This window comes from Bubalus bubalis, chromosome 4 (genome assembly GCF_019923935.1).
Source record: "Bubalus bubalis isolate 160015118507 breed Murrah chromosome 4, NDDB_SH_1, whole genome shotgun sequence".
NCBI classification, from domain to species: Eukaryota; Metazoa; Chordata; class Mammalia; order Artiodactyla; family Bovidae; genus Bubalus; species Bubalus bubalis.
The window spans coordinates 15,660,718-15,675,972 of NC_059160.1; the positions used below are offsets into that span (position 1 = coordinate 15,660,718).

A 15,255-nucleotide genomic window follows, 5' to 3' on the forward strand; every position below is an offset into this window, starting at 1 on the left:
ATGACACAACTAAGATGCAACACAGCCAAATAAATAAATAATAATAAAAAAACATAATAGGGACTTCCCTGGTGGTCCAGTGGCTAAGACTCCATGCTCCCAATGCAGCGGGTGTGGGTTTGATCCTTGGTCAAGGAACTAGATCCCACATGCTGCAACTAAAGAGTGTTTACAGGCTGCAATTAAGACTCGGAGCAGCCAAAAAATAAATAAAAATATATTTTAAAAATATATATATAATCTTTTAAATATAAAACACATAATATCCCCACTAGAATATGACCTCCATCAGGCTTCCCCGATGGCTCAGAGAGTAAGGAATCTGCCTGCAGTGCAGGAGACACAGGAGATGCAGGTTCGATCCCTGGGTCAGGACATCCCCTGGAGGCGGGCATGGCAACCCACTTTAGTATTCTTGCCTGGAGAATCCCATGGACAGAGGAGCCTGGTGGGCTGCAGTCCATGAGATCGCAAAGAGTCAAACACAACTGAGCGATGAAGCAAGCAGGCAGGGTTGTGGTAGGCAAAACGACAGCCGGCCCCAGAGATGTCCACGTCCTAATCCCCAGAACCAGGAATATGTCACTGTACACGGCTAAGGGAACTTTGCAGGTGTGTTAGGTCAAGGATCTTGAGACAGGAAGACTGTCCTGAGTCACCTGGGTGAGCTCAGAGTGATCACAGGGTGCAGGAGAAGTCAGAATGAGAAAGGCGATGAGACAGAGGGATGCTCATCTCATCCAGAAGATGCTGTGCTGCTGGCTTTGAAGGTGGAGGATGGGACCGCAGCCAAGGGGTGCAGGCAGCCTCCTGAAGCCAGGAAAGGCAAGGACAGAGTCTCCCCTCACTGTATCAAGAGTAAGTTATTTTCCCCATACCCAGAGTACCTAGAACAGTGCTTGACACGTAACAGGAGTTTAGTAAACATTTGTTGAATAATGGAATGAGTGCATTGCTGATGCTCTCCAGAAACAGCATGGGGTCGCAAGGAGCAGCCTCACTCAGGTATGAGCTGAGAATGAGCCATCAGAATGCTGGGAAAGTGGGTCCTGCCACCAGGGCAGACAGAGCATTCATCACATACATGCGTGGAGGAAACGAAGTCCCAGCAAACCGTCAAGACCTGGCCAGACATCACGAGCTTCCCCCCAAGCAGCTGATGAGCCATCTCACCACAGCCCTTGGCAGGTGCTGGCCTGGGCTCCATGGGAGGTGCACCCAGAATGTTCTGAGGTGTTATAGTCACATTGTGCATGATGGGTTTTGCTCCTTAGGTTAGGAAACCTTAAAAATACCTACTGCCAGTCAAGGGACTGTTTGCAGGGTCCAGGACCCTCCATCCTGCCCACGGGCAACTGTCTCGGGAAACAGCTGAGGTGAACTCTAATCCTTGAGTCTTAAAGTGTTGGGAGGAGGCTGAACCAGGTGACCACCCACCTTCCCCCTGAGACTGGGGGTGGGGATCCCAGATGCTGCTCAGGGAGCTGAAGATGCAAGCAGACAGAAGAGGGAGGAAGTGGAGAAAGGCCACCCACCTGGTACGTCCGCTTAAGGAACACGGAGACAGCCAGGTGCCCGTCCCAGACCACAGAGAGGGCCTTGCCCAGCAGCACAGTGATGTACCGGCCAGACTCCACCACCTCAAAGTGCGTCTCATCCTTCATGGGCGTCTTCACGTTCACCTGAGCAAGAGACCAGGACAGTAAGGGATAGCATATATGTGTGTATACATGTATATATATAATGTATGCTTGTATATGTGTATGCTTCTGCTGCTGCTGCTGCTAAGTCGCTTCAGTCATGTCTGACTCTGTGCAACCCCACAGACGGCAGCCCACCAGGCTCCTCTGTCCTTGGGATTCTCCAGGCACGAACACTGGAGTGGGTTGCCATTGCCTTCTCCAATATATGTGTATATACCTGTATGTGTGTATATATAACGTATGCCTGTATATGTGTGTGTATATATTTGTGTGAATAATGCATGTATGTATGTGTGTATTCATTTATATATATAATACATATAAATGTGAGACTTAATATATATGTATGTATAAAATATTTGCATGTATAATGTATGTGTATATATGTGTGCAGACATTTGTATATATTATATATATAAATGTGGGTACTTACGTATACATGTGTATGTATGTGTGTATACTTTTGTACACATTATATACGTGCATGGGATACAATATTTATGTGTATGTACATATGTGTATACATTTGTATGTATATGTGTGTATACATTTGAATATATAATATATATGTGTGTATAATATATTTATATGTGTTGCATCCATTTGTGTGTATAATACATATAACTGTGGGTATGTAATATATATGTATACATGCATGTAAATGTGTGTATACGTTTGTATATATAAAACAAACAGCTGTGGGTATATAATATGTATGTATATGTGTGTATGTGTGCTTATAATAAATATTTGTATAATACATGTGTTTATGTGTGTATATATGTATATAATACATATAGCCATGGGTACATAATACATATGTATGTGTGTGTAGAATATATGTGTGTATGTGTGTGTGTACATGTGTATATATATAATTCATATAACTATGGTATATAATATATACATATGTGTGTGTACACAAGTGTGTATATTTGTATGTGTATAATGCATGTTTATATGTGCATATGTCTATGTGTGTATTGTAATAACATGACTGTAGACATATAACATGTGTGTGTGTACACACGTATTCCCATATGAAAGTCCTCCCACCCTCCACTACCCCCCAAGTCAGCCCTGGCTCTTCCTACACTGGTGCAAATACAGTTACACACCCTCCTCCACACGTGTCTGCACTTCCTTTTACTAAATCCGTCACCATCTGCACCTGCCCCCCTCGCAGGACGTGGTGAGGTCTCTCCACCAGCAGCATCGTGCTCCACCCGCATGTGTCCTGAACTAATGCTGGGAACTGCTCCCCATCAGCTAATGGGGGCCCTGAGGGTGGGGGACCAGCCCATACTCACCTCCCCGTCAAACAGCTCTATTTCTCCTCCTTCCACCAGGATGGTGATGCGCTTCCTGCACTTCAGGGAGGGGACGCTGCACCCCTCATTCCCCACCAGGACCCGGAAGGTGCCGGGGTCACTACCACAGTGGTCCTGGGGAAAGGGGTGGATGTCAGGAGAGAAACACGATCCTTCCACCCCTCCCCAGACCAGCAGACCCGTGGTCGGTGCTCCCAGGCCTTTGAAGGGAGTGTTACAGGAGGCTGCCATGACCACATGCACATGTGTGTGCGCTTGTGTGTTCATGAGCCAGACGACACTCACAAGACTGCCATCCTCAGCCATCAGCCATGAGCAAGTGCCTACAGTCAGGCAGGGAGAAGGGCTGAGGGGCAGGAGGGAGGAAGAAGGGAGACAGCAGAAGGTGGACACATCAGCCTGCTGATCCCCCACCCCGCCCCGGAGCCTGTTGGGCCAGCCTCAGCAGGGACCCACACCGTCAGGCATGCGACACTTGGTAGATCCAAGCTCCAGCGGGTGGCTGGCCAGGACTGTAACCAAAGACCGCCAGACCCAGCAACACCAGCTGAGCTGCCACCTCTAGAAGGCACTGGTCCTCGCTGGGGTCTGCACAGAAAAGCAGCAGAATGGGACACGCTTCTGGCAAACACCTCCCGTCGTGGCTGTCACTGTGGTGTGATGGGGAAGACCACTCAACTTAGAAAAGCTAGGTGCGGGCTTGTTTCTGCCACGTCTGGGATGATGTTGAGTAGGTCACTTACCTCTGACTCACACACTCATACACACACACACACAGCACACACATACAATACACACTTGCACACATACACACACATACACATATACATAAACAGACACACATTCATATACACACAAAGACACACATATAACATATATAGAATACACACTTTCGCTCATACATACATGCACATATACACACATGCACACGCGTACACACATATAGGCATGCATTCATATACACACAAAGACACATATACACACATGCATAACACAGAGTACACATTCATACACAGTCACACACATGCATATACACAGAAGTACACACATACACACACAAACACACATATACAGACACATTCATATACACACATACTCCCACATGTACATACATAGATAACACATGCAATACACACTCTGCACATACATAGACACACATACACACATACATACATACCACACGTAGGACGTGCCCCTCTGTAAGATGGAATTAGCCAACCTGACGGGACTCTTAGGTTAAACGGGTTTGTCTCAGGCTAATGGGGTCGTCAGGTTAATGCGTTTGTGTTGGGTTAGTGGGATTGCCGGGTTAAACGGGTTAGTGTTGGGTTAATGGGATTGTGAAAGTTGTAAGAGGGAACAAAGGTAGAAGAGCTGTGTCACAGCTGAGATTTTTCTGAAGGGGAGGGTTTAGTCCTGACAACACCTCCCAAAAGAGGAAGGGGGGTCAGGGAGGGGACCCAGGAAGAGCATGGAGGGGACATCAGCACTGGCTGTGGGGCAGGACTAGTAGCCCCCCGAGGGGCACAGCTCTGTGGGGGCACGACTGCCCACCTGGGCAGCTTCACTGGGCAGGCAGAGCCAGGGCAGGGGGTCTGACCAGTTCCTCTCACTGCACTGAACTGTCGTGCTTTCTGGGTGCCCAGATCGGAACCTGACTGAGGGTGGAGCCCCGGAGCTGGGGTCACCCCTTCTTTTGCTACCAAAGCTGGAGGGCACACAGGTAACAAAGGTGGGCTTCCACATACGACCTGTGGGGAAGCCCCAGAGGGCACCTGGGTGTGCGTAAAACCATTTCATGGGGTGCATGCCCATCTGCCAGCATGCCACCCACCTCTCTGGGGCCAATCTGGGGCAGGGGACAGAGGCAGGGGGCTCCTTCCCCCCATGCCAGGCAGGTGTCACGCTCCATCTCGCTCGATGCCCGACTCCCTGCAGCCCTGACTCTGGGGCTGAGGCTCCTGTGGGTCTGTGGTCTTCCCTCCAGACCACACCGAGCCCCTCCGCCCCGGCTCGGGAGAGGGGAGATGAACAGACCTCAATTTGTTTAAGCTGCAGAGTCCAGCCTCCTCATTGTCATGAATAAAGAGCCCAGCCCACCTTGCTCACCCACATCGGTGTCAACCAGCAAGAGAAACGCCCAGGAGTCCACCCACCAGGAGAGGGGGCAGAGCGGCCCTGAGTCCACAGCTAGGATCCCCTGGGGCTGCTTCCCACCCTGCAGGCAGTAGGACCTGCTCTACCCTACACCCCCTCCCCACTCTGAGCTGCACTGGGTTGGAAATGAAAACAGTGAATAGGATAGAATAAGAAAGGATATGACAGGATAGAATAGAATAGGAGCGCCCTACATATGAACTTTCAGGTGGCCAACTTTCAAAGCTGCAAACGTGCAACTTGTGTTCTAGCGAGGAACCATCACGTCAGGTGTGAGTGAACGGGCAGCTTGCCCTCCATCTCCCATCGCTGCTGGCCCTTCAGCTCCACCATCTCCCCCGCTCCTCTCCCTCCTCCAGTCAGTAACTCTTCTTGCCTGGTCACTCGATGCCAGCCCCTGTATGCCAGCTGTTGGGCTGTTGTACTTTTGTACTATTTTACTTTTTTGTAAAGTACTATTGTACTTTCCAAGGTACTGCACTGTGAGATTAAAAATGTTTTATTTATTTTTGTATTTGTTTTTTGTGTGTGTATTATTTGTGTGAAAAGTATTATAAACCTGTTACAGTACAGTACAAAATATAGCCACCTGTGTTAGTTGGGTACCTAGGCTAACTTAGGTGGACTTGTGAACAAACTGGATTTACGAACGAACAGAACTCTCAGAATAGAGTGCTCTCAGAATAGCACTCATTCGTAAGTAGGAGACATGCTGTAGAAGACAACAGAACAGAATAGATAGAATGGAACAAAATCACAGAAAGGGAAGGAAACTCCAGGGGTCATTTCTGCCATCCCCAGTGGGCTGTCCACCGCACAAGGACGCTGGCAGAGAGGGTGCCGGGGCCAAAATCCAGCCCCGACTCCACTCGCCATGGTTGGTCCCCTGACCAAGCTGTGTCTGCCAGGAGGAAAAAAGCCCTTCTCTCATTCCCTTGTGCTGGAATTGGGGTGACGGGAGCCTGCTCCACACCAAGGCCAGTCGACCAATGAGTTTCCGTCCATCCCTGGAGGCGTCCAGGGAGTTGAGGCAAGTCGGCAGTCACCGGGGTCTTGAGGCCCCGCCTCTCCAGGGGCTGGGAAGTCACTCCATTAGAAACCAGCCCCCAGAGCTGTTTCCACAAGCAGCTCTAGCCTGGGACCCCCTGCCCGGGTCTCACCTGCACCAGGACGTACTGGCACTCCCCCGGGAACAGGTACTTGAGCCCATCAAAGGTGAAGTAGTGAGCCAGGCCCAGGGCAGAGCAGCTAGCATCACACACGTGGTCCGTACAGTTCCACTTCCGGTCCTGACAGACGCTGGGGACAGGAGATGGGGGGTGAGGGTGAGGCCACCGGATATAGGGGCAGGTCCGGCATCAGGGCAGCCAGGATGCCACCCACCCCCAGGAAGCCTTGGGAACTGGTAGGTGGCTTCAGGGCCTGCAGATCGGACCTCACGGGGCTCTGCAGTCATGAACCCCCATGTTTTTAGGGCACAGGGCCCAGGAGGACAGGGAAGCCACGCCACCCACTCATCACAAGGGGGAAACGACCAAAGAAGAGCCCCAGATGTCCGAGGTGACACTATCACCACCTGCTCCGAACGTGCTGAAGCCCAGTCTCCCGGGACATTACCTGGGAAGAGCCATTGGGTCTCTATACAATGGACCCCAAGGCCAAAAACCCCTCTGAGGCTAAGGGAACACACAGGACAGAAGAGCAGGCAAGTTCTGAGTCAGAGAAATGGTGACCAGCCATGAACTTCTGCTGGGAGAGGGTCTGTGTGGGCAGCAATGTGCATAAATCCACAGGGACTTGCCAGCTGCCCACACCCCCATCTCCCCACTCCATACCAGAACCAACATCAGGAAGTCCACTCTGGGCGTCAGCAGTGGGATGCTCAGGCCTCCAGCCCCTTCCTGCCTGGCCCCTTGGCCCATCCCTAAAGCTCTGCAGGCCCCAAAGAAAGGCGGGGTGATGAGCAGAGTCAGGGACTGGGTGAAGGACGGTCCCTTTCCAGGCAGGCACCCTCACAATATGCCTGGAGGAGGGGGACCAGGATAAAGCCACAGAAGGACCCCGGCCTCGTGCCCTGGGGCAGTTTGGTTGCACGTGCAGTGATGGACACGGCCCTTATATTCCCCCTGCCCCTCTCCCTGCAGGGAAACACTGCTTTCCAGAGAGCATCCATCCAGGGCGAGCCCAGGGGATGAAAAAGATTCTCCCATTTGACAGATGGAGAAACAGAGGCAGAGGGAAAAGGACAAGTGCAGTCACGTTCCCAGGAGTGGGGAGCGGGCAAGTGACCAAACCCCTCCCCGACCTGCCCCCAGGACCCCCAGAACCACTCCCAGCCTCACCAGCTGTTGCAATCGACCTTCACCCTGTCTCCGGGGGCATACTCTCTGCCCTGGTGGAAGCAGGGGCACCTTTCCAGGGCCACACACCTGTTCTCATGCCGGACCTGAGGGAAAGCGAAGGGAAAGTCTTGGGGCCACAGTGAGTGAACAGCCACAGCCAGAGGCGACCCAGGGAGTCCACGCCCAGACCAGGGCTGGAGACCCTGCTCGGCTGTCATCCACACGGTCCTCCTGGCTCAGCTGGAGACGCTCTGACCCCCTCTGCCCTCACACACTGCTGTAGGCAGGGGTCCTGGGACCCAGTGGAGACTCCGGTAACACATGTCAAAAGCCCCTGACACATGCATCTCCTTAGACCAAGTAATTCTTCCAGGGGATTTCTCTAAAGGTAACAGAGTTATGGGCAAAGATTAATGTGTAATTATTTACCACTCAAAAAAAAGTGGGAGCAATTAAGTGTTCAACAATAGGAAAATGATTAAGCCCATTGAGGAATCTCCAGGTGATACTGGCCAATGGAAATATCAAAATCTTAAAAGTTTTGAGAACTACTTATTCTGTTAATTTTTAAAACAAGAGATAAAAAACTGTATATACATATAGTCTCAATTATGAAAAAAATATATATATACACTTCAAAAACTGTCTGGAAGGGAATTTAGAAGTTGCCTCTGAGGGGTTGGGATAAGGGAGTTTGATTTTCTTTTTGTGGTTTTTAAATTTTCTTCTGATTGCTCTTCACTGAGCATTTATTATGTTCTATAATTGAAGAAACTGGACAATAGATTTAATGAAATGAAGTAATCAGTTAACAATGTACTTAATGTCCTGGAGGTAAAAGCAGAATACTGGCCACAGGTAGGGATGGACCAGAACCAGAAGCTGGGGGTTTTCAAGTCCCATGAGTCTCCTCCTGAGGGTCTGACGCACCTGCCCTCCTCCCCGCCCTCCACCAGCCGAGGAGTTACCACATGACAAGTTATACTCCTCACGGATGCTGCCGAGGGGGCGGGGGAGAACTGAGAAGAGCCACTGGCCCCGGTGGGCTCAGGAAGAGCTAGCCAAGCCCCTCTGACCCCACACAGGGATCTGCTTCCATCCCAGCAGTCCAGGAGGCAGCCCTGGACTCCCGCTCTGCATGACCTTGAGAGAAGGACCCACAGCACTCTGGTTCCAAAGCCACCCAAGGGTGAGAAGCTTCTGATATGGGTGCCCCAGCATCCACATGACCCCACTGCTCCACAGACAAGCCTGGGACCCCTAGGCTTGGAGCCCTGGGACAGGGCGGTCTTGGGCTGAACATAAGGCTTTCATGTCAGGGATCATAGACTGAAATTATGTGTGTGAATATGTATATATGTGCATTCATGTATGTGTGTTTGTGTGCATGTGCTAGTGTATATGCATGCATTTGTGTGCATGTGTATATGTGTGTGTTCCTTGTGTATGCACGTGTGCATTTGTGTGTGTGAGTGCCCGCGTGTGTGTGTGGGCACATGTATGTGGCTGTGTGCCTGTGTGTGTGTGGGTGTATGTGTGCATATGTGTGGGTGTATATGTGTGTTGATATAAGTGAGTGCCCATGTGTCTATATTTGTGTTGTGGCTGTGTGTATACGTGTGTGCCTATGTGTATGTGTGGGTAGGCACATGTGTGTGTATGGCTGTGTGCCTGTGTGTGCCTATATATATGTGTGTTTGCCTGTGTGCTTCTGTGTGTGCATGCATGTGTATATATGTGTGCATGCCTGTGTGTATATGTGGGTGCATGTGTGTATATGTGTGAGTGCATGTGTGTGTTAATATACATGAGTGTACATATGTGTCTATGTGTGTGTGCCTGTGTGTGTATGTGTGTACATGTGTGCATACTATGTGTATGTGTGGGTAGGTGCATGTGTGTGTATGGGTGTGTGCCTGTATATATGTGTGTGCCTGTGTGTACATGTGTGCATACTATGTGTATGTGTGGGTAGGTGCATGTGTGTGTATGGGTGTGTGCCTGTATATATGTGTGTGCCTGTGTGTATCTGTGCATATGTGTATGTGTGTGTGCATGCCTCTGTGTATATGTGAGTGCATGTGTGTGTGTTAATATACACGAGTGTACATATGTGTCTATGTGTGTGTGTGCCTGTGTGTGTATATGTGTGCATGCCTATGTGTATGTGTGGGTAGGTGCATGTTTGTGTATGGCTGTGTGCCTGTATTATATGTGTGTGCCTGTGTGTATCTGTGCATATGTGTATATGTGTGCTTGCCTCTGTGTGTGTATGTGTGTGTGTCTTGTATATGTGTGGGTGCCTTTGTGTGTGTTTATACATGTGAGTGTAAGTGTGTCTATATGCACGTGTACCTCTGTGTGTATGTGTGTATATATGTGTGTGTGCCTATGTATATGTGAGGCAAGGTTTCCCATCAGGAGGCTCTCAACTTTAACGCCACCAGCCCAGCTGAATCACCCAGAGTCCTAAAGCATTAAAAAAAAAAAAATCCACAGAGATAGAAAGATGAAGACACAATGCAGAAGATGGGCGGGACGTAGATGAGGCCTGGCCCGCATGGAGCGTGATGAGGACGTAGATGAGGCCTGGCCCCCATGGAGCGTGATGAGGACGTAGATGAGGCCTGGCCCCCATGGAGCGTGATGAGGACGTAGATGAGGCCTGGCCCCCATGGAGCGTGATGAGGACGTAGATGAGGCCTGGCCCCCATGGAGCGTGATGAGGACGTAGATGAGGCCTGGCCCCCATGGAGCGTGATGAGGACGTAGATGAGGCCTGGCCCCCATGGAGCGTGGGCCAGCGCTGCAGCCCCAGGTGAATTTTGTGCAAGTCAGTCTCTTGGACACTGGGACACGAGAAGGATGATACAATAAAAGTAACGATTGTCCTTTTAGGACTTCAGAAGAGAACAGGCAGAAATAGTAGTCACGTTTGTTCATCAACTCATGACATCTTGAACAAGAAAGGTTTGTGCTGAGAACTTGGTCCTGGGTTTCAATCAGCCCGAAGAAAAATTATGAAGTAGAAAAAATTTGGTTTTGTCACTTTTCTCTGAAAAAAAACCCACCTTCACCACTCCACACTGACCCATTCTCCAAAATCTTTTTTTTTTTGCCTTCCAACTGCGCTATGTCCTCCCTGCTAGTATTTCCAGCTCAATGCATGTTTGCTACCAGGAAAGAATCTGATGAACTAACTCTCACTAAAGCGTGAATGACTTCCTATGAGGATTTATAAGAGAAGCTTTTTTAAAGTTCTTTTTTGTTAACCAAACTAACTTCATACCTATCATATTTTAGTAAATCTGATAAGGTGACAAACCATAGGAAGTATAGGAGATATCTTTGAGACAGGAGGGCTTTCTGGAACCTTTTAAGATTACATTTCATAGGATTTGCAATGCCCTCCTGTGAGGCTCTCTGTGGATGGGCCCCTGAGCCCAAGCTCTAGCTTTCAAGAAGCAGCCCCAACCAAGAGGGAAAGGGAGAGAAAAAATAAATCAGGAGGTTGCGATTGACATATACTCACAACTAAACATAAAATTGATAACGAATAAGAACCTACTGTACAGCACAGAGAACTCTACTCGATACTCTGTAATGAGCTATATGGGAAAAAGAATCTTAAAAAGAGTGGATACATGTATATCTGATTCACTTTGCTGCACAGCAGAAACTAATACCACATTGTAAATCCAAATACACCAATAAAAATTAATTTAAAACAAAACCAAATAAAAACAGCGCCAAAGTCTTTTCAGGCTTCCCAGTGGGCCAGCGAGAAAATCGGGCCTCAAAGGACCAGGGAAATGAACACACTTCCCCTCTGCCAAGAGGTTCCCTGGTGCCAGCAGAGCTGGGTACCAGTTTGGAAGATGTGGCCACTAGACTTCAGAGGTAAGTGAGCATCTCGCAGACAGTGGTACACCTGGGGCCGGGAGACAGGAGACCAGGATTTCCACTACACAATTGTGTATCCTTGAATGGTTCTGTGTCTTTTCTCTCCTTGGTCTCCTCCAGTGTGGCAGGAAGTGTTGAAAGCTTGAGTCTAGGGCTCTGCCTGGAGACTGTCCAGCCCTGGCTGGAGGGCGAGAGACGGGCCCTGGACTGTGGTTTGCTGCCACCTCGTGGTGGACACAGGTAATGGTATAATTTAAATGCAGGTGGTCCATTCAAGAATTTTTGCACAAAAAGGCTTGGGAACTTTTCTAGAGCAATGCCCTCATTTTTGTTGATCTTTCATGGGAAAAAAAAAACAACAACAACAACAAAATCTGGGTTCTCACCATGCCCGGGGGGCAGAGGCAGCCGGACACGCAGCCCGTGCTCATGCATTCCAGGTCATAGTTCTGGCAGGTCTTGGTGCATTCGAGCCCTTCGGCCCTAGGGTTGTCAGCAGGGCACACCAGCTTGACCATGGGGGGCCGGCAGGACAGGCTCCTTTTGCCTTGGAGTCAGGAAAACCACAGATCAGCGGAGGGTTGACTAGGTTTGCCGTCTACCCTGTACTTCATCCCCTGCCTGCAGTCACTCCACCCCAGAGGCTCAGGCTGTACACGGCACTGCCTGACCTCCAGCCAGGCCCTGGGCAGCAGTTTCATCTACCCATCTGACCTCTGACCTTTGCCCACACTGAAGGCACTTCTGCTGAGCTCAGCACCCCTCCGATGGCCCATGTTCCTCATCCCCCGACCCTGCTGCTGCCCACTACACTGAATCAGGACACACCGCAGAAACGTCCAGAGCCAGGATTTAGCCAGGTGCTAAAAAGGAACCTTTGCCCCAACACAATCATTCCTAAAATTAGCTTAATCACAGGAACTTTAAAGGGGGCTTTGCTCACATGTCCTCCTCTGCCCGGCCCCCAACCATCCCAGCCCCTTCATTTAAACCTGGAACATTCCATCCCAGGACCCTCCTACCTGTCCCCCACCCCCGCTTTGTCACTCTCCACCTGATCGCCGCCTGACATCACCATCCAATGCACCATTTATTTTACTTCTTTGTTGACTGTTCACACCCACCCCACCCACAGACTAAAATATCTGCTCCATGAAAGGAGGGGGACGCGATACCTGCTTTGTTCACTGATACATTTCCTGACAATTAGTATCACTGCTGCTGCTGCTGCTGCTAAGTTGCTTCAGTCGTGTCCGACTCTGTGCGACCCCATAGACAGCAGCTCACCAGGCTCCCCCGTCCCTGGGATTCTCCAGGCAAGAACACTGGAGTGGGTTGCCATTTCCTTCTCCAATGCATGAAAGTGAAAAGTGAAAGTGAAGTCGCTCAGTCATGTCCGACTCTTAGCGACCCCATGGACTGCAGCCCACCAGGCTCCTCCATCCATGGGATTTTCCAGCAAGAGTACTGGAGTGGGGTGCCAGATTGAATAAATGATGGCAGCAGATGACTGATACAGCGCCTGTCTTTCAAAAACCCTGATGCCCTGGATTGCATTTTTATCTTACATATAGAGCATTTACTACCTCGTAGGGGTAAGAAAGTCAGAATTTCCAGCCTCATTTTTATATGGAAATGTCTGTTAGGAAACTAAAACCCTAAGAGGTTAAATGATTTTTCCAAATCACATGAAATTCTAGGAGTTCCCTGACTGAAAAAAGATACCCTCCAGTGACTAGACAAGCAGACAACTCTGGGCAAGAGAGACATGAAAGACCTAAGAGGCAGAATGTAGCTGAGAGGGGTGAAGTTGTGGGGGAAATGCTCCAATGAGAGAGAGTGGGAGGAAGAAAGAGGCAGAGGGATGCAGTGACCTTGGGGTCTGCTATGGACTGAATGGTTGTGTCCCCCAAAATTCACATGCTGCAATCCTAACCCCCAAAGGTTAAGAGGTTAGAAGGCAAGGGCTGGGGGAGGAGATTGGTTATGAGGGTGGGTGACCAATCATCCCTCATGAATGGGGTTAGCACCCTAAGGAAATACGCCATGGGGCTCCCTCACCCCTTCCACCACGTGAGGACACAGTGAGGACCCAGAATCAGGTTCTCACCTGACCATGTGGGCACCCTGCTCTCGAATCTCCACCCTCCAGGAATGTGAGAAGTAAGGATCTGCTGTTTACAAGCCCACAGTCTGCAGTATTTTGTTACGCAGCCTGAACAGACTAAGACAAGGTCCTAACTTCTGACAGCTGGTGAGCTGCCCGCATGTTTCGGATCCTGCCCCAGCTATAGGCTGAGATGCTCCACAACCAGCCAGCCATGCAGAGAGAGGGGGCAAACTCCCCACCAGGGCCCTCGAAAAACAAACATGGTCACAGAGCTGGGTCAGAGGGAGGGTCTTGGGTAAAGTGAGAGGCAGGAAGAAGAGGCTAAAAAATAGCCCATATAAGACTGCATATTAAAAAGCAGAGACATCACTTAGCCAACAAAGGTTCGTCTAGTCAAAGCTATGGTTTTTCCAGTAGTCATATATGGATGTGAGAGTTGGCCCATAAAGAAGGCTGAGCACCAAAGAACTGATGCTTTTGAATTATGGTGCTGCAGAAGACTCTTGAGAGTCCCCTGGACAGCAGAGAGATCAAACTAGTCAATCCTAAAGGAAATTAATCTTGAATATTCATTGGAAGGACTGATGCTAAAGCTGACACTCCAATACTTTGGCAACCTGATGCCAAGAGCCAACTCATTGGAAAAGACCCTGATGCTTGATTGAGGGCAGGAGGAGGAGGGGGCAACAGAGGACGAGATGGTTAGATAGCATGACTGATTCAATGGACAAGAATTTGAGCAAACTCCAGGAGATGGTGGAAGACAGAGGAGCCTGGTGTGGTGCATGGGGTAGCAAAGAGACAAAACGACTCAGCAACTGAAGAACAATTTGCCTAAAGGCATCCCACTTCCTCCTCCTAGGGGGATCCTTTCTACACAAGGATGACAATCCATCTGGAATCCCATGAGGTCCCTGCTCCATAAATGTGAATATGGCTGACCAGCCCCAGGTCGGCCTCTTCTCTCTCCTGTGTCTCAACCCTAAACAGCACAGCATCAATTACAACCTTCACACTAAAGGCACCAGGTTCAAACTGCTCTCTCAAATCCATCTGAGAAGCTTTCTAAAGAGGTGTCCTGGTCAGCATGTCCCTCGGTAGAGAGGCCATTGGAGGAGGGCAGTGTTGACCACAGTCAAAGTGGCCAACACACCCACAGCTGCTCCCTGGGTTAAGGTCCCCGTGGGCAGAAGCGAGATCTCGCTGGTCCATCCTACAGGCAATTCAGCCTTTCCTCATCACAAAATTAAACTCCTCCTGCCTCAATACTTGGGATGTCCACATGCAAAGGCCTGGAGGTCACCCACCCAAACACATGCCTGAATGCAGCCAGCCCCCTCGCCCACGCTCTCTGAGCAGAGGAAGTGGGGAGCTCATGGCGAGCAGTACTCACTGCGGTGGGACAGGGGGCTGCTGAGGACTGCTTCAGGCAGCAGGCTCCCTGGGGCTCCACTCGTGGAGCAGTGCATGAAGCCATCTTCGCAGTAGCTGCAGAAACAAAGGTCACAGCCTCACTTAGAAGGACTCCCCGCCTCCCACAAGGTGCTCTGCCCACTCCAGCCGGGCTCCCATCCCATCATCCATGTGAAACGCAGCTGCTCACCACACTACAAAACAAGAGGGCCACCAGGACCTTCTGATCGCCAAACTCAATGGCCTCTTCTCCAGGTAACACGAAGAGTTCAGGAGTCCCTGGGTTTCGGCCAGTT

The 15,255-nt window shown here is 50.0% G+C and overlaps 1 protein-coding gene across 1 annotated transcript in view; it reads right to left on the minus strand.

Moving 5' to 3' along the window:
* Positions 1-15,255, minus strand: part of VWF (von Willebrand factor) — a 122,358-nt gene that overhangs the window by 53,749 nt on the left and 53,354 nt on the right. Inside the window, exons 17-22 of the mRNA XM_006065776.4 lie at positions 14,940-15,034; positions 11,823-11,983; positions 7,534-7,637; positions 6,352-6,490; positions 3,014-3,148; positions 1,536-1,682 (exon numbers count right to left, since the gene is read on the minus strand). Coding sequence (XP_006065838.4) covers positions 1,536-1,682; positions 3,014-3,148; positions 6,352-6,490; positions 7,534-7,637; positions 11,823-11,983; positions 14,940-15,034 — 781 coding nt within the window. The remainder of the gene's footprint in view (positions 1-1,535; positions 1,683-3,013; positions 3,149-6,351; positions 6,491-7,533; positions 7,638-11,822; positions 11,984-14,939; positions 15,035-15,255) is intronic.